The 22340-nt window shown below is 48.3% G+C and overlaps 1 protein-coding gene across 1 annotated transcript in view; it reads left to right on the top strand.

The window, feature by feature from the left end:
* The window catches only part of LOC119379460 (uncharacterized), a 149401-nt gene extending 127691 nt beyond the window's left edge, over positions 1–21710 (top strand). Inside the window, exons 4-5 of the mRNA XM_037648764.2 lie at positions 5649–5743; positions 21511–21710. Of these exons, the coding sequence (XP_037504692.1) occupies positions 5649–5743; positions 21511–21579 (164 nt within the window). The 3' untranslated portion in view covers positions 21580–21710. The remainder of the gene's footprint in view (positions 1–5648; positions 5744–21510) is intronic.
* The last annotated feature ends 630 nt before the right edge of the window (positions 21711–22340 follow it).

Below are 22340 nucleotides of genomic sequence, written 5' to 3' on the forward strand. Positions count from 1 at the left end.
TGCCCATTCAGTGGTGGCCAAGTACTAGTAGACAATGTCGCGTGGCAGCTCACCACGTTGTGGAGGCGGTGCGTTGACGTCGAAACCATGTAGCCTCATTTGGCGGTACTAACCACGGCGCTAGGTGTGGCTGGCTTCCCCGCAATAGTAGCAGAGTGGGCAGTGGTCGGGGGCGCGCCTGGCTGGCGGTATGACGGCGGTATGAATCGCTGGACGTCTGGCTGGCGGTATGACGTTGGTGGTGGCGGCGGAACTGTTGCGGCGGCGCGGCGTCTTGACGTGGGCGAGGAGGGGGGGGGCGTTGCGTCGGGCGGCAACAGCATAGCTCATGGCTTCCGGCTGAGCCTGTGGTGCTTCAGGAATTCCAAGCGATTGCCGGACTTCCTCGCGGACAACGTCGGCGATTGAATCAACTTGATGCTGCGGCGAAGGTAACAGTTTGCGCACCTCCTCCCGCACAATCGCTTTGATGGTTTCGCGCAAGTCATCGATGTCCGGCGAGTGCACATCGGAATAGGCTGCAGACAGCGGAGTGCGGTTGTATTGTTTCGTCCGCATGTCAAGTGTCTTTTTGATAGTTGTAGCCTCGGCGAGGAAATCGGCGACCGTCGTGGGCGGGTGGCGGACAAATCCCGCCAAGAGTTCTTGTTTAACACCACGCATAAGCAGGATAACTTTTTTCTCTTTGGGCATCGCAGCATCGGCCTCGAGGAAAAGTCGAGTCATCTCTTCCATGAAGACGGCGATGTTTTCGTTTGGTAGCTGCACCCGGGTCTCCAGTAAAGAAGCGGCCCTTTCCTTGCGGACGACGCTTGTGAACGTGTGCAGGAATGCGCTGCGGAAAAGGTCCCAGGTTTGAGGTGAGGACTCCCGATTTTCAAACGAGGTTCTTGCCGCGTCTTCCAGATAGAAGTAGACGTGACGCAGCTTGTCTTCGGTGCTCCAATTGTCAAAGGCTGCGACACGGTCGTATGTTTCAATCAAGGTTTCCCGGTCTTCGAATGGTGAACCGCGGAACGTTGGCGGCTCCCTGGGTTGCCAGAGCACAATTGGTGCAGGCGGCACAGTGGCTGTCATCGTCGCTGTGTTCGAGGTAAGGGTCTTGGTTTGCCGGATCTTCACAGGTAGAGGTCTGTACTCTGGCGGTAGAACTTGACTGCGGCTTGCTCGCTGCTCGGTGTTGGCGTCGATGTCTTCTTTCTGACTTGGGCTGGGTTCACGGCTTGACGGGGGCGTCCGGAACGTGGACGAACAGCACCTCAACAAGATGTCACGGTGTCGTGACGTCGACGAAGACAGCACTCGTGGTGTTCAAGATGAAACTGTTTACTTGACCGAACTTGTGGCCTAGAAATGAGAACTCAAACTACAGCGATAGACGCTGTACACTGATGGCGGCGAACAGGGCGTCGGCCGTCGAAAAAACTGAACATCGCTGGGATGCGCCGTCTTTTATACATCACGCATCGAACTTTCCAGCCTTATCACTGGTGGTCGCGCAAGCTCTGGAATCATCTTGACTATTCGCGTCATGTGCGCAATCTTAACAGAATGATCTACTACGATCAGGAATCTTCTTCGACATTCTGGCGGGGGGGGGGGGCGCTTTGCGCGAGGCAGCAGCTACACATGCAATGGGCCAGTAACAGCAAACACCAAGAAAGGAGCGTGTGTGGCAATATATATATATATATATATATATATGGTGGGGTGAAATTCAATGGATCCGGTGGAAAATGCGGTAGAAAAACAGGTCGACAAACGTGCGCAACACAGGTTTTACTAACGTTTCGGCAGGAGGGCCTGCCTCCTTCGTCAGAGTGAATTCAGAGTGATTCACTCTGACGAAGGCAGGCCCTCCTGCCGAAACGTTAGTAAAACCTGTGTTTCGCACTTTTGTCGACCTGTTTTCTACCGTATATATATATATATATATATATATATATATATATTGTAGCGAAGCCTTATTGAGTAATGGGTTGCGCTCTCGGTAGCCTTCTAGTGGGTCGTCCTCTTTGGCTGTTCGCGCTCGCTCTCTGAGTTCCTGTTTTTGCCTTGACTGTCGCCATTGCATATCGTCGCCGACTACCGTCCAATAAACGCCTCAAGAATATATATATATATATATATATATATATATATATATATATATATATATATATATATATATATATATATATATATATATATATATAGTTACGGGGTGCAGAGGCGTTGCCGAATCAATTTACCAGGTATATACAGACTCCGAGCTAGGCCGTTACTTTTCCGTGCAGCGGTGGCGGCGGAATAGAATGGGGAAGGAGATCGATGACGCAGAAAGGAGCGGGGCAGGAGACTTGACGGTGAAGGGGAGCGGTTCGAACGTGCGGGCGATGATGGTGTAGCAGCATCGCCTTCATTGTTCGCGGGCAGGCGGGAACTACCAGGTGAAAGCCGGTTGTTGGAATACCTCGGCCAAGGTTGTGACTTCCAGGAACTGTGGCAGTGGCGGGAAATATGGCCGACGCGTCCGCAACAGAAACAGACAGGCCTGTCATTGGAGGTTCGCCGCTCCGCCGTGTACCGGTAACGAGGACGAGCGTACGAGTTTCGGAGCAGATCAGGTAGACCGGGTGGACGGTAGTCGGGTCTGTGCACTCGGCAGAACGCCCGGAGTCCTGTTCTTGGCGTACAACGGTCTAGATTAGAGAAGTCCTGTGTGAATTGTCAGGGGCATGAGCTTGCACAGGAACTGGAGATGCAGCTTCAATTTCGCAGCGGACACGGTGCGCAGTATCCTCGGCTGCAGCAGGAGCAGGTGGTGGACGGATGTCCTCGCAACTCAACGTCGCAGCTGTGTTGGGACGACATGAAAAGTGTGGAGTAATCGGACGACTTTTTGCTTCTTCAAAGCACCGGCATTCATCGATGACGTCCTCTACGGTCGACGAGTTTCTGAAAACCGGGAGAGTGAACGCGTCATCTGCGATTTCTTTGAGCGATCCTGGCATTAACCTTGCGGCAGAGTACGGGCACATCTTGAATACATGTCACGTATGACTCAGTGCAGGTCTGAGGTCGGCACGCGAGTTCTTTCTGTGCAACAGGACGGCGCCAAATTGGCTTGCCGAACAGATCAATGAGTTTTTGCTTGCAGACGTCCCAACTTGTGATCTCTTGCTCGTGGTTGCAAATCCACACTTTTGCCTTTCCCTGAAAGTGAAATAGGATATTGGCCAGCATGTGCGTCGGGTCCCAGTTGTACAGTGCTCACCCGTTCGTAGAGCTCAAGCCAATCCTCGGCATTCGTGTTGCCAGTATCGGAAAAGGTCCCTGGGTAGCGCGTTTGCGTCAGGACGACGGGGCGCTTAGTTGTGGTTGGCTGCAGCGCGGTTGGTCGAGGCATGGTTGGTGAAGTTTCCGATGCATCCTCGTTCTTATCTTGAGCAGGCATCGCAGAGGCAGCCAGGAGCGTCCGCCACGGAGAATCGTCGTGAATGTAAAATATAGCAGAGCACGCACTTCCACCAAAATGCTACGGTGAGAAAAGGCGTTTCAGAATATATTTACAAGGTATATACAGAGGCTCCGAGCCAGGCATACATGATAGAGCCAAATACTCAAGAGTATGAAGGAACGACCTCTTCTTTCATGCTGTCTTCCTCTTCACCTCCCGTAGAGCTTCGTAGCAAGATATATATATATATATATATATATATATATATATATATATATATATATATATATATATATATATATATATATATGCGTAAAGGTACTTATTGGATGGCACTCGGCCACCATGGCGATGGCGACCGCAATGGCGACTGCCAAGACAGACCGCGCGGACTCGCAGCTCAAGCGGCGTTCTTTCAGAAAGGAGCCGAAGAGGACGACCCACTAGAAGGTGCTGGAGAGAACGACCCATTGCGGAATCGCAAGGCATCGCTACAATTACCCGGGGTACGAAATACTAGCCGGCTGGCGAATGAACCGCTTGTCACTATGAGCGGGTCATGGTATGTCTTGAGGCGCTCCATATTGACAATGTCGCGCCTTCGACGGCGCAAGTCCAAAGATGGTTCGATGGGTTCAATCAGGTAGTTAACCGGCGACGTGCGTTCGACGACACGGTAGGGGCCTTCGTATTTGGGTAGCAGTTTTGAAGAGAGGCCAGTTGCAGTGGTAGGGACCGACAGCCATACTTGCGCTCCTGGGAGGAACGTGGGTGCAGAAGTGGTGGTGTCACCCCTAATGCTCTTCTGCCGCTCTTGGTCATGCGTAGTAAAGGTCTTGGCAAGCTCGCTACACTCTTCAGCATGTATGGCAGAAATAGGCGCCCACACAGATCGACCCGGCTTGCATGCAAGGTATGTGTCGATTGTGTGCGACGGGTGCCTGCCGTACAATAAGGGTGAAAAAGCAGTAGTGCTCTAAGGGGCGGTATTGTAGGCGTAGGTGACGGAGGCTAGAATGGCGTCCCAATTTGTGTGATGCGCGGTGATGTCCATTGAGAGCATGTCGCCAAGCGTATGGCTAAAGCGTTCGGTGAGGCCATTCGTCTTCGGGTGGCAAGCAGTAGTTTTGCCGTGCAGCAGCAGCTGCAGCACGGCCAGCCGCCAGCATGTTCGACCACTGGAGTCGTTCATCCCCGGTACGTGAATATGTGGTGCGGAACTGCATATACTTCGCTACTATTGTACAGATCAACCAGCCGTTTATGTCTGCTTGCTTGTGCATTTATATGATCAGTCGAAGAAGGCAATTCAGCAGTATGGAGACAGCTTGCAGAGCAACTGCACATTCTATCGGCTTTCACACTAGCTGTAACACAACCTGAGTATCCAGACAGTGTAGACGCAAGAGTGTTTTATAGAACCTAGTGAGTGCATGCAAATACGAGTATGTTTAGAGCTCCGTACCTAGCGAGCGAACGCTGCAAATGGCGCAAAACGAGACCGATGAAGCTGTGAATAGAGCTAGCAAGTATTGCAACCATCATGGTACATTTCGTACACATTTCCAACGCCTACTGCAGAGTCGTTGATGATTGATATGTTGTGATCACTTGTGATGTCCATTTGAGCAAACACACAAACATTACAGTCCTGCAGATTCAAACATGGCATGCAGGCTGAAAGGTCTTCTCAACGCACGTCGAACGCTCTCGAATGGCCCCTCTCATGGGCTTGTCGCCGGCACGCCGCCTTCCTTCCCTGTACTCTGATATTGTTTCCATTGACGACATAAACTGCATGTACAGGCTGAAAAATTTATTCAGCAAAACTTTTGAGTAACTGCATGTTCAAGTGCATGTGTACCGAGCATGAACGCTTGCTAGGGTAAATTAAACGTGCAGCGAATGCGAATCAATTAGAGCTTCGCCAAGAGTTCTGTTTAAAAACTGTCGTTTAACTGGTTCCCCGTAGACTCAAGCGTGCACAGAGTCAAAGACGATAGCCACAACATATATTAAAAGTCTAAAACTTCCCTAAAAACCTACAAGTTTAAGGTCTATACGAGTTATCAGCTACTAAGTACGCCAATTACCCATTATCTTATTGGCGCCATGTACTCATTTTATTTGAGAACGACTGCTCGTAAAACGCCCTGTATATATTTTTTTGTTTCATCACGGAGGAGGCGTATTTTTGTTGATCTCGCAGCGGGAGGACCAGCTCTGGTGGCTCCATGTTACAACGTGTCGCTGATGCATCTCGGCCATCCTCGTCAACCGGAACCAAGTTGCCCGCCCCAAGATGTAAGTCTTGTTTATTGAAGTTTCAAAGAGGCCTGGCCGAGGACAATCATGTGTTTTGATTGGGGACTATGTGGAAAACACCGAGGCCTTGTGGCAGGTTATATTTATTTTCAATACTGTCAATCACATCTGGGAGCGCAGCAGATAAATGGGCTGTACAAAGTGCTACAGTCTGTTACAGAATGTCATTGAGCTTTCAAACACAGAATCAGAAATTCTCGAAACAATGATTAAAACAATCCGAAACAGAACATTACACGATCAGTAGTGTGTAATGTATGGGAAAGTGTGGTAATAACATTAGTATTAATAATATTAACAAGCAGCTTCAAACAGTTTTCGAAGCACCGATCAGGAATCAATAAAGCAACGCTAAATTGAGAATATTCATAATGCTAGGTGATTCGGCAACACTGGGCGCGTTCGGCATTTTTTTCTGGGCGCAGCAGCGGATTCGTCTGCTAATGTCTCGATAAGCAGAGGCCGCGGAGTGGCTCAGCAGCATTCATTCGCGGAGCTTTCGGGCCAAGAATATGCGGCGGTTTTCTTCGACACCTAAGGCCGAATGGTCAGTGGATCTCGCTGTGCTGCCACAAATCTACCACAACAAAATATTGGAGCTGTGCTCGCTTAATGGGGCGCTGAAGCGGTTTTCAATTCTCTAGTTTATTTTAAATGCGAACTTCTGCGACTTTAAGCGTATCTATCTATCTATCTAGCCGCCTACGACTTTGTGCTCTCGTGGCTGTTTCGTTAATTGCATATATACCAAAATTGGCATGGTGTGACATGATTTTATGACGAACATAAATGACATGTCGTAACATGAAAAGCATGATATGCATGTCATGTACGTCATGATTTACATGCTAAGCTCATGGTGCACTCGTGGCCGTTAAGCTAGCTTGATAGATATCAAAATTGGCATGGCGTGATATGCCGATATGGCGAACATAAATGACTGGCGGTAACGTGGAAATCATGTAATGCATGTCATGTACGGCATGACTGACATGTCACGCCCATGGTGCGCTCGCAACCATTTCGCTAGCTTGATGTATAAATTAGCATGGCGTGGCGTGACTCTATGACGAACATAAATGACAGGTAATAGTGCGAAAATCATGATATGCATGTCAGGTATGGCATGATTTACATGTCACGTTCACGCTGCGCTCGCAGCCGTTTCGCTAGCTTGATGTATACCAAAATTAGCTTGGCGTGGCAGGACTGTATGACGAACATAAATGAGAGGTAATAGCATGAAAATCATGATATGCATGTCGTGTACGGTATGATTTAAATGCCACGCTTATGGTGCACTTGTGGCCGTTTCGCTAGCTTGATCAATATCAAAATTGGCATAGGATGATATTTTTTTGCTGAAATGGGGTTCACAGCCACACTGCTGGAAATGCGCAGTGTGGCTCTTTCTTGCGGCGCTACGTACATAGGCCAGAGAAGGTGTGTCAATGCTAGAATAAGATAGCATGATGCAGTTTTACGTAGCCATGGCCTATCGCATATGGCTGGCCATTGCCAGCAGTGTGGCTGTGAACCTCATTTCAGCAAAACTAGCATCGTTTCATGACATCATAACTCGAGAGATAATGGAGGCTTGGCATATACATAGTCAAAAAGAGTCGTGCATCAGCTTCCCATCCATCGCCCTGCAGCACACAGAAATCTTGTAGCTGAATGAGTAGAGTTTTTTTTGTTGTTGTTTAATGTCTGTGTGTAGCCACGTGCTGGTATATTTGTGTTAAGCGCATGTAGATAAAAGTTGAGTTGAGAGTCTGGCGCTTTTGTTTCCTTGCCATTTCTTGCATCGGCATTCACATCATCGCTAGCGAACAGCGCAAGAATAAATGGACTCCCTCGCTGACAGACGTGCTGAGTGATCCACCGGCAACGCCATCCACTCGCGCGTTGCGTCGTCAAGCCCACCATTTCGCCTTTCGCGACGATCTCCTCCAGCGACGCAGTTACACTGGCGACGGCCGCCAGTGGCTACTGTAATACCCCGCAGTCTGCGTTCTGACATATACGAGTCGTTCCACTCTGACCCGCGGTGTGCGCACTCTGGGGTATCGAATACTTACCACCGCATCTGCCAACGGTAGCTTTGGCGAGAGATGAACCGCTACCTGCAGAAATCCGGTCGCTCCTGCATCGATTGACAGCGCCGCAAAACTTCAACGCACCTATCGCCGGCACATCTGCAACCTCTACCTTGCCTTGACCGGCCGTTTGGGCGCGTTGGCATCGATTTGTATGTGGCACTTCCTCTAACGTCGGCAGGTAACCGCTGGGCCATCGTCGCTGTAGACCACCTCACGCGATACGCCGAAACTGCCTCCCTCCCAGCGGCTACAGCGCCCGATGTGGCTTCTTTCCTGCTCCACCGACTCAAGCTGCGTCACGGTCCACCTCAGGAGCTGCTCAGTGATCGAGGACATCTGTTCTTGTGGGAAGTCGTTGAGACACGCTCGAAGACTGCAACGTTGTTCACCGCAAAACTACTGCTTACCACCCGCAGACGAATGGCCTCACCGAACGCTTGAACCGTACGCTCGGCGACATGCGCTTCATGTACGTCACCGCCGATCACACAAATTGGGATGCCATTGTGCTCTTCGTCGCCTACGCCTGCATTACTGCGCCTCAGTGCGCTACTGGTTTTCCGGATTTTCCCCCTTTTTCTTACTGTACGACAGGCACCCGTCGCCTACAATCGACACAGTCCTTCCATACAAGCCGGATAGATCTGAGTGTGCGCCTAGATCTGCAACAGCCAGATTTGCTGAAGAGTGTGACGAGCTTGCCAAGATCTTTACTGCAGTTCACCAAAAGCGGTAGGGGAGGATTTGCGGTGACACCACCATTTCTGTGCCCACGTTCCTCCCTTGAGTGCTCGTATGGCTCTAGATGCCTACCCCTGCAACTAGCCTCTCTTCAAAACTACTACCCGAATACGAAGGGCCCTACCGTGTCATCGAACACACATCCCCGGTTAACTACCTGATTGAACTCATCGAACCATCTTTAGGCTCGTGCCGTCGAGTGCGCGACATTGTCAGTGTGGAGCGCCTCGAGACCTACCATGACCCTCTCATAGTGACAAGCTCTTAGATCACCAGGCAGCTCCCTTGTCGTACCCGGGTAATTGCAGCGAAGTCTTGGAACGCTGCAGTGGGTCGACCTCTCCAGCGCTTTCTAGTGGGTCACCCTTTTCGGAGAGAACGTGCTGGGAGGCCCTCCCCCGCCTTGACTGTCGCCGTTGTGCATCGTACTATATATATATATATATATATATATATATATATATATATATATATATATATATATATATATATATATATATATATATATATATAGTGGGCGTTTCGTCTCACTTGGCAGCAGCGGCAACTCGCGTCAACACGCTGTCTAAACTTCGCTCGTATATTTTGCAGGTTAGTACGTTTTGTTATTCTTTGTATAACTTTTCTGCCGCTGCTGCCAAACGGTTACATGTTACCATAGTGCCGAAACTTTTGTCTCTGTGCTCTGGACTGGTCAAGGATGTCTCGTTGCTGTACCTGTAAAGATCTTCTTCAGGATAACAAACCGCATTTGATGTGCTGTGAGTGTAAATTCCTCTTCCATGTAGGCGCTTGCTCTGGTGTGTCTGAGGATTCATTCAGTAGTAAGGGAGACTCGATAAAGAAAGTTTGGAAATGCATATCATGTAAGCCAGTCGGCAAAAAGGGTGCTAATATCGGAAACACCGATTCTCTTGAGATGGACGTTCGCACGCTGCTGCTTGAGATGAACACCAAGCTGAGCTCTCTTCTCTCTTTGCCTGAAAAAGTTGATGGCATCGAGAAATCGATTGAAATGCTTTCTGCCGAATTTGACAGGTTCACAGTGCGTCTTGATGCTCAGGAAAAAGAGACTAAGCAGCTAAAAGCGCGTGTGGTTAGCCTAGAGCAGGCGAGCGACATGAAATTGATAGCTGAAATGCAAGCAGAAATTGATGACTTGGAATGGCGGAGCCGGCGGCTAAACCTCGAGTTTCATGGCATCCCAAAAACGGAACCTGAAGACCTGCTGAGCAAAATTAATGAAATTGCGGCTCAGCTCCACCTTGACACCTTAGGCACCCAAGACGTCGCCGCAGTGCACAGACTTCCATCAAGGCCAGACAGAATCCCGGGTGTTATCGTGCGATTCACTCGACAGGAAGTAAGAGACAAATGGCTAGCAGGGAGGCGGGCACTGCGGATCGCGAATAGCAATGTTTACGTCTCAGAAAACATGACGAAGCGGTCTCGTAACCTGCTCTCGAAGTGTAAAGAGTGGATTAAGCGGTCTGGCTATGCGTTTGCATGGCACACTAACGGAAGAATACTTATCAGAAAGAAAGCGGGCGATGCCGCTGTTGCAGTTCGGTCTGAAGCTGACCTTGCGGCATTAACTGCGTAACTACACTCTCAGCTATGAATTACTTCGAACTTCTTCTACCACACCGCGTGAATTCTTGTCCTGAGATAACAAATGGTTTTTCTGTAATGCACTTAAACATTCGGTCCATCCGTAACAAGAGCGACGACCTAGATTATCTTCTGCAAAGCATGTCTTGCAATTTTGACGTAGTATTACTAACGGAAACATGGGCAGTGTATGATGCCGATTTCAAGAATATTCCTGGATATGCACATCATCATCTCAACCGCCCTTCACGAGGAGGGGGCGTTGCATTTTATGTGAAGCAAAAGTTCAAGGTTGAATTGGTCCCAGAGTTTTCTTTAATAACGCCAGATTATGAAATACTTACCGCAAAAATTAATGGAAAAATTGTATCGGTAGTTTATAGGCCACCATCTGGCAATATAATCGTTTTCCTAAGGTTTTTTTGAAATGTTTCTTGATTCGTGTTGCTTACAAAACTGTATGGCTGTTACCGGAGGAGATTTCAATATTAATGTTATGGACCTGACAGGCGCTGCTTCCGATTTTATGTCTGTTATTTCAACAAATGGTTTCCAGAACCTTATCAAAACCCCCACGCGAGTCACAGCATCGTCCACTAGTACACTTGACTTATTTATTGTTGATGTGGCTTCTATTGTAAACTGTGCTGGCACGATTGCTTGTGACATCAGCGATCACTGCGCTATATTTGCCTGTTTTTCGTTTCAAACTGATGACAGAGCTTGCAACCGTTGTGTATATTCTTACCAGTGTATGAGTGAGCAGGCTCTCTGTCTTTTTCGCGACTGTGTGCTAAACGCCGATTGGTCCGCAGTTCTTGCTTGTCCTGAACCTGATCAATCATACGAATTATTTATTACTTCCATAAAAGAAATTTATGACAGGTGTTTTCCGTGGAAAACGAAAGTTAAAAACGTTAAATTACGTAAGCCATGGATAACTCCCGAACATACCAAGATGATTAAACGCAAGAGTAAGCTTTTCAAACGTTTTATGGTTACCCGCGACCCTGTTGACCTGAAGGTGTTTAAAGCTTATCGAAATAAACTGAACAAAGAGCTTCGAAGGTCAAAATCTGCATTTCAAAACTGTTTCTTCGAAAAAAACAAAAACAACTCGAAATTGTTTTGGAAATATCTAAACGACACATTTCTAAGGAGGAGTAAAGGAAACGCCCTTGGTGAACTGACCATCGAAGGTATTGCAGCCTCCGGGACTGAATTAGCTGATAAGTTTAACGAATTTTTTACAAGCTTTACGCCTTCTGGATGCCCACAAAAAGCGCTTAGTTTCGTTTCAAACACTGTTAGTGAGTCTGTAGTATTTCATGACACTGACAATGACGAGATGTTTTCCGCACTGATGAACCTTAAAACGACCTCCGCTAAAGATTGCAATGGGCTACAAATAAAGCCAATTAAGTTTGTTGCCGATATTTTAGTTCCTTGTCTAGTACATATATTCAATCAATGCATTGCATCGGCTGTTTTCCCCAAAGGAATGAAAACCGCGAAGGTTTCTATTATTTTCAAAGGTGGCGAAAAAATTTTTTTATCTAATTATCGTCCAATTTCCGTACTTCCTTTATTTTCTAAAGCCTTTGAAAAAATTTTGTTGAAGAAAGTAGACAGTTTTTTCCACAAGCATTCATTGATAAGCGATTTGCAGTTCGGATTTCGTAAAGGGAAATCAACCGAGTCTGCTTTGCTGTTACAGAAAGAAATTATTTTGCGTAATATTGACCAGAAAAAATTAACGCTTGGAATATTCATAGATTTTACTAAGGCATTTGACCTTTTAAATCACGAGATTTTGATCGATAAGCTCAATAAATATGGTATACGAGGTCCTTGCCTTGATGTTTTTCGGTCGTACCTGAATCAACGTAACCAAGCAGTCACTGTTGATGGTCAGGTATCTGCTCTGCGGTCAATCAAATGCGGTGTTCCCCAAGGTAGCTTGCTCGGCCCTCTACTTTTTAATGTTTATATTAATGATATAATTAACATTTCTAGTGACCCACAGTTCATTCTTTATGCTGACGATACAAGCATATTTCTTACCGGGCACAACCCCGACGAGCTTATATATAGAGGAAATGCTGTTTTAGAATCGATGAGTGAATGGTCAAGGGCAAATGGATTGCTCATAAACACTAAAAAATCGAAAGCTGTCTTTTTTCGGCCCATAAATATTGTGGTTGCCCCTACAAACCGCCTAGTGCTTTACGAAAATCAAATAGATATAATAGACTCTTTTAAGTCACTTGGAGTAGTTTTTGACTCGTTATTGAGATGGACAAATCACGTAGCGTACATTGAAAAGAAGTTGCATCAGTCAGTTGGTTTCCTTTCCAGATGTCGATTTGATTTCCCTACCCGCTTAAAACTAAGAATCTATCATGCTGTCTTTCAATTGCACATTAATTATTGTCATTTGGTTTGGGGCACGACATCACAAACTAACCTAAACAGACTATTGGTATTACAAAAGAAAGCCGTGAGGCATGTTGCTGGCGTTAGTTACAGAGCACACACTAGAGAGTTCTTTGTTAAATATAATATTATTCGCCTTACCACAACTTTTGAACATCGGCTACTGTATCACTTTAGATTTTCACCACCCGCCTCAAACGAGTTTTTCATATCTTTAGCTAATTTAACCTTAAAAGACAAAGCTGTTTGCACTAGAAGTACTGATAAGTATACTGTTCCTCGCGTGAGAACTAACTACGGAAACCAAACTCTGCAATTTCTCTTGCCAACGATCTTAAACACATATGAAACAGCTCATAGCCACGTACTCACCTTGACACCTAAAGAACATAAAAAATATTTTGTAAGCTGCAGTGTATAGGTTTTCTTGTTTTTGCTTTCGTATGTCTGCTATACCAGTGGCGTATTTCATTTCATTTTTGTCGAAACTTGCGTAGATCTAGGTTGTAGGTCTAGCTTGTATGTAACCATACAACGCTATGTACAGTGTGATTATTTTACTTGTTGACTGCGTTTTTGGTATGTCTGCCATGTATATTGTATGAATGTATTATGTTGGGCCTCAGGCGCACTCAAGCTACAGTTTTGTAGCTTTTGGTCTGTGGTCCTTTCCCCCCATTTTTTGCATCGGAAAAATAAAGACTATTTATTTATTTATTTATATATATATTGTGGCGAAGCAATTGGTACTGCTTAACGGTTGCGCTCTCCAGCGGGTCCTAGTGGGTCGTCCTCTTCTAAACGCCGCTCGCGCTCGGAGCCCGTGTTTTTGCCTTGACTGTCGCCATAGTGCATTGTCGCCGAGTGCCGTCCAATAAACAGCTTAACAAATTGGTGGAGGTGCTGTGCTCCGATTCAATGCCCCTGAAGCTTCGTTCCCGTACTCTGCCATCTACCATGCCTCAAGACGCCGCTCAGCAAACGCCGCCTCCCACACCGACCACATGTCCCGGTGTCCCACGCATCCGCGATCCACCTATCTTGACTGGCGCCGATGGCACCGACGTGGAGGACTGGCTCGCAATTTACGAGCGCGTGAGCGTACCCAACAAATGGGACGAAGCAGGCAAGTTTAGCAACTTGGTCTTCTACCTCGCGGGAATAGCAAGCTTGTGGTACAACAACCACGCGTCCGATTTTGCTACTTGGTCGGATTTCAAGACCGCCGTCATCAACGTTTTTGGCCGCCCTGCAGTTAGTAAGCTGCAAGCAGAACAGCGCTTACGCGAACGAGCTCAGCAGGCCGGTGAATCTTTCACCAGTTATATCGAAGACGTCCTGGACTTGTGTAAGAAAGCCAACGGTACCATGTCCGAGTCTGACAAGATCCGGAACATTATGAAGGGCATTGACGACGATGCCTTCACCATGTTGCTCGCTAAAAACCCTTCCACCGTGGCCGAGGGCATAACACTGTGCCAGAGCTACGAGGAGCTCCGCCGGCAACGTTCGATGACCCGTCGCTCTCCATCACGCGACGCAGAGCTTGCTGGCTTGGCGGCCATACCTGACCAGGCCATGCTGCTGGCAGAAATGAAGGCATTCGTGTGCGAGGAAATCGCACGCCAGTTCTCTCTTCTGGCCTTCGCCCACCCGCCGCACGTTCAACAGTCGTCGACGACCCTTCTTCCTCCCATCCGCCGAGCGATTGAGCAGGAAGTCGCGGAGGTGATGCCTGAGTACCACCAGCAACCTCCGGCTCCTGCGCCACAGAGTTACGCTCAAGTTGTCGCCAGGACGCACCAGGCAATCCCTGCGGCTGCACCGTTGAGTTACGCCGAAGCCGCCGCTAGACCTCCGTCCTTCGAAGCAGCGTGCCGGCTACGTATGCTGCCGTCATCCCTAGGCCCCGACTGCAACCCACCTTGCAGTCATTTCAGCAGCCGCCCCGTCAATCGCATCCTGCGACGTGGGCGGGACCTGCCCCGGCGAACCGATGGCGCACACCCGACAATCGGCCCATCTGCTTTGCATGCGGTTATGCCGGTCACGTGGCCCGTTACTGCCATCGCGTGCAGCCGCCTCGAGTCGCGTCAACCACCACCAGTCAGTCCAGCCGTGCATTCTACGACCCGCCTATGTCGCCGACGTCACGCCCAGCTCCATCCACTCGCCGCTCTCCGTCTCCACGCCGTCGCTCACTGTCACCAATGCGGCCACGTTCTGTCGCACGAGAGCAGGAAAACTAGTCGTCGCAGTCCACGAGGCAAGGGCTGCGACGCTATCGAACTGTAAAAGCCCTCAGCGAAGTCCATCGAATGTCATAGACGTGTTTGTGGATGGTGTTCGCGCATCTGCCCTTGTCGACACTGGAGCCGCCGTATCCGTTATGGACGCAAAACTTCACTTCGAAAACGTCACTTCGAAAAGTGACGACGCCACTTTCTGGGATGTCCCTCCGTACCGCCAGCTCCCAGAGTATTAGGCCTACAGCAGTATGCACTTCTCGCGTCGTCATTCAGGACGTTCTGTACGACGTCGAGTTCATCATAATTGCTGCATGCTCCCACGACGTCATCCTGGGATGGGATTTTCTCTCCCGCCACGACGCCATAATTCACTGCGCACCAGCCGCCCTAAAACTCTCACCGTTCTCACATTTGACGCGGACAGACAGTCCATCGGCATTCACCAAGACCCTCGTCAAAGACGATACCAAAGTTCCTCCAAACTCGTCGACGGCTGTGCCAGTTTACTGCGCCGGTCTCTGCGACACAATTGCACTCATTTCCCCATCTGACCGCGTTTGCACTAGGAAAGGGTTGCTGGTACCTTTCGCGACCGTGCAAGTCACTCAGGGTAGCACCGCTATTTTTGTTACCAACCCATCCCCGCACATTGTTACGTTGGTGCGAGGGGAATGTCTCGGCAGAGTGGAGCCCCTCGAGACGCACAAGTTCTGGACGCACCCGATGACTCGCACTGCACCAGTTTCCGTACCATCAGTGCCGTTTCCTCGTCTGATTCCTCACCCGCGGATGTATTTGGTCCCTCCATTGCTGACAACCTTACGTCGGTCCAGCGTTCCCAGCTTCTGTGCCTGTTGGAAGAATTTCGTTCTTCTTTCGATGTCGGGCAAATTTCTCTCGGCCGCACGTCCACTGTTACGCATCGCATCGACACTGGCGCCCAACCCCCACTGCGGCAACGTCCATATCGCGTGTCTGCCACAGAACGTTGGGTAATTAATGAGCAAGTGGACGATATGCTTCGACGCGACGTTATTCGACCCTCGGACAGCCCGTGGGCGTCTCCTGTTGTTCTCGTTGCCAAGAAGGACGGTTCTATGCGCTTCTGTGTGGACTACCGAAGGCTCAACAAGATCACTCGGAAGGATGTTTATCCACTGCGACGAATCGACGACGCGATTGACAGCCTCCAAGGAGCAGAATACTTTTCATCTCTCGATTTGCGCTCGGGGTACTGGCAAGTACCCATGGCTGATGACGCTCGACCGAAGACAGCCTTTGTCACGCCCGACGGCTTGTACGAGTTCAACGTCATGCCGTTTGGTCTGTGCAATGCGCCCCCGACCTTCGAGCGCATGATGGACACCGTTCTGCGCCACTTGAAATGGCACACTTGCTTGTGTTACCTGAACGACGTCGTCGTTTTCGCTCCGGACTTCTCCACAATCTTCAACGTCTGCGGCATGTTATGACGCGTTTGACCAACGCCGGCCTCCAACTGAACCTGAAGAAGTGCCGATTTGCAGCACGGCAGCTGACAATCTTAGGCTACGTCGTGTCCAAGGACGGAATCCTTCCCGATCCGGCCAAGCTTCGGGCCGTGGCCGAATTTCCCAAACCTACGTCCGTCAAAGAACTGCGCAGTTTCGTAGGACTGTGCTCCTATTTTCGATGTTTCATACGCAACTTTGCCACCATCATATCGCCGCTGACGAAGCTCCTTGGAAGTAACGGGCCCCTACATTCGTGGTCGTCCGAATGCGACGACGCGTTCGCAAAGCTCCGTCGTTTGTTGACGTCTCCTCCCATACTACGCCACTACGACCCTACGGCCCCAACGGAGGTACACACGGACGCCAGCGGTGTAGGCCTCGGTGCTGTTCTTGCGCAACGCAAACCAGGGTTCCCCGAATATGTCGTCGCCTACGCAAGTCGTACGCTTACTAGAGCCGAGACCAATTACACTGTCACGGAAAAAGAGTGCCTGGCGATCATCTGGGCCCTTACAAAATTCCGACCTTATTAGTATGGTCGCCCATTTGATGTCGTCACCGATAACCACGCACTATGCTGGCTGTCGTCATTGAAGGATCCCTCGGGCCGTCTCGCCCGTTGGGCACTTCGCCTGCAAGACTACGACATCCGCGTGCTGTACCGCAACGGACGTCAGCATGCTGACGCCGACGCCCTCTCGCGCTCCCCCTTGCCTGACGACAATGCCTCCTGCTCAGTGTCTCACACTGCTGTTTCTTCTATCACTGTTCACACCATCGCTACCGAGCAGCGCAAGGATAAATGGATCGCTTCGCTAATAGACTTGCTCACTGATCCGTCGACAACACCAACCACTCGCGCGTTGCGTCGTCAAGCCCACCATTTCGCCATTCGTGACGACCTACTGCACCGACGCAATTACAACGCCGACGGCCGCCAGTGGCTACTTGTGATACCCCGAAGTCTGCGTGCTGAAATATGCGAGTCCTTCCACTCTGATCCGCAATGCGCGCACTCTGGGGTATCCAAAACTTACCACCGCATTCGACAACGATACTTCTGGCGAGGGATGTACCGCTACGTGCAGAAGTTCGTCCGCTCCTGCCTCGATTGCCAACGCCGAAAACCTTCAACGCATGTGTCAGCAGTCGGTCTACAACCATTACCTTGCCCTAACCGTCCGTTTGGGCGCGTGGGCATCGATTTGTATGGACCACTTCCTCTGACGTCGGCTGGTAACCGTTGGGCCATCGTCGCCGTTGACCATCTAACGCGATACGCCGAAACCGCTGCCCTCCCAGCGGCTACAGCGCGTGATGTTGCCTCCTTCCTGCTACACCGATTCATGCTGCGTCACGGTCCACCCCAGGAGCTTCTCAGCGATCGAGGCCGTGTCTTCTTGTCGGAAGTCGTCGAAGCCATTCTCAAAAAGTGCCATGCTGTTCATCGCAAAACTACTGCTTACCACCCGCAGACGAATGGCCTAACCGAACGCTTCAACCGCACGCTCGGCGACATGCTCTCGATGTACGTCGCCGCCGATCATACAAATTGGGATGCCATTCTGCCCTTCGTCACCTACGCCTATAATACCGCCCCTCAGAGCACTACTGGTTTTTCACCCTTCTTCCTGTTGTACGGAAGGCACCCGTTGGACACCATTGACACAATACTACCCTACAAGCCGGATCCATCTGATTGTGCACCCATTTCCGACGCAGCCAGGCTTGCTGAAGAGTGTCGCGAGCTTGCAAAGGCCTTTACAACGCACCAACAAGAGCGGCAGAAGAGCCTTCGCGGTGGCACCACCACTTCTGAGTCCACGTTCCTCCCCGGAGCGCTCGTATGGCTCTCTGTCCCTACCACTGCAGCCGGCCTCTCTTCGAAACTACTGCCGAAATACGAAGGCCCCTACCGGGTCGTCGAGCGCACATCCCCGGTCAACTACCTGATCGAACCCATCGAACCAGCTTCGGACATGCGCCGTCGAGGGCGCGACATAGTCAACATGGAGCGCCTCAAGGCCTACTATGACCCACTCATAGTAACGAGCTGTTAGGTCGCCGGACGGCTCCCTTTTCGTACCCGGGGTAATTGTGGCGAAGCAATTGGTACTGCTTAACGGTTGCGCTCTCCAGCGGCTCCTAGTGGGTCGTCCTCTTCTAAACGCCGCTCGCGCTCGGAGCCCGTGCTTTTGCCTTGGCTGTCGCCATAGTGCATGGTCGCCGAGCGCCGTCTAATAAACAGCGTAACAATCTATATATATATATATATATATATATATATATATATATATATATATATATATATATATATATATATATATATATATATATATATATATATATATATAGTTCAAAAAAATCAAGCACGTAGGAAAAATTGTTGGTACCGCAATATAAAATGTGCAGTAACGTATCATAGCACTGTTAATGGCTGACAAGCGGTTGTTAAAAGCACGTGGGGACACAGTGCGCGTGATAGGACAAGAAAAAACGAGAATACACGCGTGCGCACTTGCGACAAAACGAATAAAAGAGTAAAAAATCATTAACAATGAGTAAAAAATGATGAAGCCACATAACGTGTGTGTCACCCGCACAGACATCAATAGCCCGTCATAGGTACAACTGCGAGCAAGTTATCGATAAACATAAACGCGGGTGTAACATCTTGTCATGATCCGACAAGGCTCAAACAGGGAACTAATCTATCTGCGTGAAAGCATAGCGGCAATAATAGCGGGTGTAGTCAAGAGTGTTTAGGAAACTAAATGGGTAAAAATGAAAGTTTGCCAGCGCTTTCATTCATACCACAAGTGACGGCTTTAAACTTATAGATTAAATACGATTCTCGAAGCTCTCTTTCATGGTGGGAACGGAAACCAGACTGAAGGATTGTAGCTGTAATATTATCAAATGAGTGGCCCGGAATGTGCACGTGTTTTGATAGCGGAAGGTTAGGAATGGTGGCAGCATGACACTTGTGGTTGTTGAACCGATATCTGAAGGGCGTTTCGGTTTGTTCAATGTACTGTAATTTGCAGACGGAACATTCGAGCAAATAGATGCAACTGTAAGTGTCAGACGTAAAATTTCCTTTAATTTTATAGAAGAAATCAGAAGCAGTGCTTTTAGCAATGTGTGACGTCGTCATATGCGCGCAAACCTTGCATCGTGGTTTTTTGCAAGGTCGACAACCGACATTATCGGGAACCCTTGTTTTAGATGAAGTTAGGATGTCATGAAGATTGCGAGACCGTCTGAAGTCTACCCGAGGTGGCAATGGAAAGATTACTTTAAAATGAGCACTCCGTGCTAGTATGTTGAAATGTTTTTTGAGAATTGAGGAAACGTTTGGCACCGATGCTGAGTGTGTTAGAACTAGATTACTTTGTGCCTGAACGGATGGTTGCTTTTTAGCGCTGAACAAATCGTTGCGATTCAGCGCATCGGCTCTTTTGATGGCATCCTCAACAATGCGGGGTGGGTATTCCTGCTGGATCAAAGATTCGCGGAGTTGTACGCAGTTTGCATAAAAGTCTGACTGCTCAGAGCAAATTCTCTTAAAGCGGAGCGCCTGACTGTACGGTATACTGGTTTTCCAATGTTTTACATGTGAACTTTTAAAGTGAAGATAACGGTGCCTGTCTGTAGGTTTCCTGTAAAGCCTAGTGGTTGGTTTGTTGTCAGAGATGCAAACTGTGACGTCCAGAAAGTTAACGGTAGAACGAGAGTATTCATGCGAAAACGAAATAGTTTGGTGACAGTGTTGAAATCAGCTATAAAAGATAAAAGTTCATTTTCACCATGGGGCCAGACAAAAAAAATGTCATCTATAAATCGCTTATAATAAAGAGGATTTAACGCGCGATTTCTTATAAAGTCATTTTCCAGAACAGACATGAAAAGGCTAGCGTAATTAGGTCCAATGCGAGTGCCCATTGATGTTGCACGTACTTCAAGGTAGTGGGAGCCATCAAATTCAAAATTATTAAGCTGTAAGATTAATTTCTATAAGGTAGCTAATGTATCACTTCCAATGGGCTTTTCATCAGACAGTTCTTCGTACGCTTGAATTACTGCCTTGATGCCATCGCTATGGGGTATATTGGTATACAGTGAAACCACATCTAATGTCACGAGCACGGAATGAGTGTATATATATATATATATATATATATATATATATATATATATATATATATATATATATATATATATATATATATATATATATATATATATATATATATATATATATATATATATATATATATTTGCGATTCGGCTTGTGCTTATGATCTGGCACAATCCGTTCGGCGAGAACTGAGGCCATGGACATGCACGCGGATTTGCGTTCAGTTCTACCCGAAATTGTGCCTTGGTTACGGTTTCCGGTTCCTGCTCGGACTCAGTTCTACACCCTGGAGATATATTGCTCTCCAGTTATGAAATGCACACTGTGAACGAGGGAGCGTGCAACGAGCATGACTATCGCCAAAACATGGTGGGAAACACTTGAATGATTTCAGAAATAAGCACGTTTTGGGGTCATCATTATCATTTTTATGGTGCATAGGTAAAGTTGCAGTGACATGCACCGTTCGCTGTGAGCGTTCGCTATCTTGCATCGATCATCCTGATGAATACAACGACCCCTAGTGAAACCAGCATAAAATTTCCCTCTACAACTGTACGAAAGCGGCTGAATGTTCAAGCAGGAATAATTTGTAGGGTTTTGAAGAATACATTTTTCAGGCAAGATGAATCCGTCATTTAATAGGCCGGCTTTCTTTTCGACGGATTCTTGAGTGCACGCTAGCTGAATTATGTGACTGCGTTTAAGCGATTTGATCGTCGCAATGGATATCCCCGGCCTTTTTTCAAACCATCATTTCGTTTTGAGACTCTGTGATTTACAGGCTTTTAATAGGCTGACCAGATGGTGAGCTTTTTGAGCATCCACTTCAGAAATGCAAACGTTTTACACAGTGAATACCTCAATACGACGTTCTATAGGTGTGCACTACTTGGACGGCAGTAATAACTTTTATCTAACCGGCTTCTCCTGCCAGCGGACCTTTTCTTACGCAATGTAATTCTTTTTGCAGAATTACCCGCCGATTACCCAGGGAGGCCCTTCGATCAAAGTGGAGCCAAAGTACTATAGACGAGACTAGCGCGTCCTGGTGACCATGGCTACGAAGGATGGGGTCTGTGAAGTGATCAGCGCTACGACAATACAGCTGAACGAAAATGCGAGTTGTTGGCAGAGCTGTGCAAACCTGTACTCGTTCACAAATTTCGTCTTTTTATCCATATCTGACATGAGTGTCTCGTAAATAAAACCGTGAGATTTTGAAAATTTGCGAGACTTGAATGGAGCGAATTATTCAGCGTGACGCAAGAAGGCACACGCAAGCGCTGGGCTCAAGAGTTTCGGCAATTTCGCCGCATGTTATGAAAGCATTGAACACTATTGACATTGCCCATTATGCAGAAAGCTAAGTAATGCTCAACTGTCTCGGAAGAGAACAACGCTTCGCAATAAGTAGCGAGGCTCAGAAGGACAGTAAGCTGAGCTGTCGGATTGAAGCTAAATTAAGTTGGCGTGCAGGCACGGAGATCACACAAATCCAACTAAGAACTGAAAGAGTGCAGAAGAAAGTGGTGACAAAAACACACTCGAGACTAGTTTCTTCTTTATGACCGTTAATGGGCGGCTGGCTGAGGAAGAGAGAAAAGGAGATGTTCGTTTTTAGATGCGCCAACATATGTCCCATAGAGAAGCGTGCACCCTTGTCAAAAACAAGATGGCTCACGCTGGTGCAGTGAAGCGACGGCACAATTAGGCCGAACGACTGCATCAATTCCCGACCGATACACAGTGTTCGTCACTGATAGTCACAGAAAACGGTCCCGCTGAGCTTAATATGTAACA

This window comes from Rhipicephalus sanguineus, chromosome 1, assembly GCF_013339695.2.
Source record: "Rhipicephalus sanguineus isolate Rsan-2018 chromosome 1, BIME_Rsan_1.4, whole genome shotgun sequence".
NCBI classification, from domain to species: domain Eukaryota; kingdom Metazoa; phylum Arthropoda; class Arachnida; order Ixodida; family Ixodidae; genus Rhipicephalus; species Rhipicephalus sanguineus.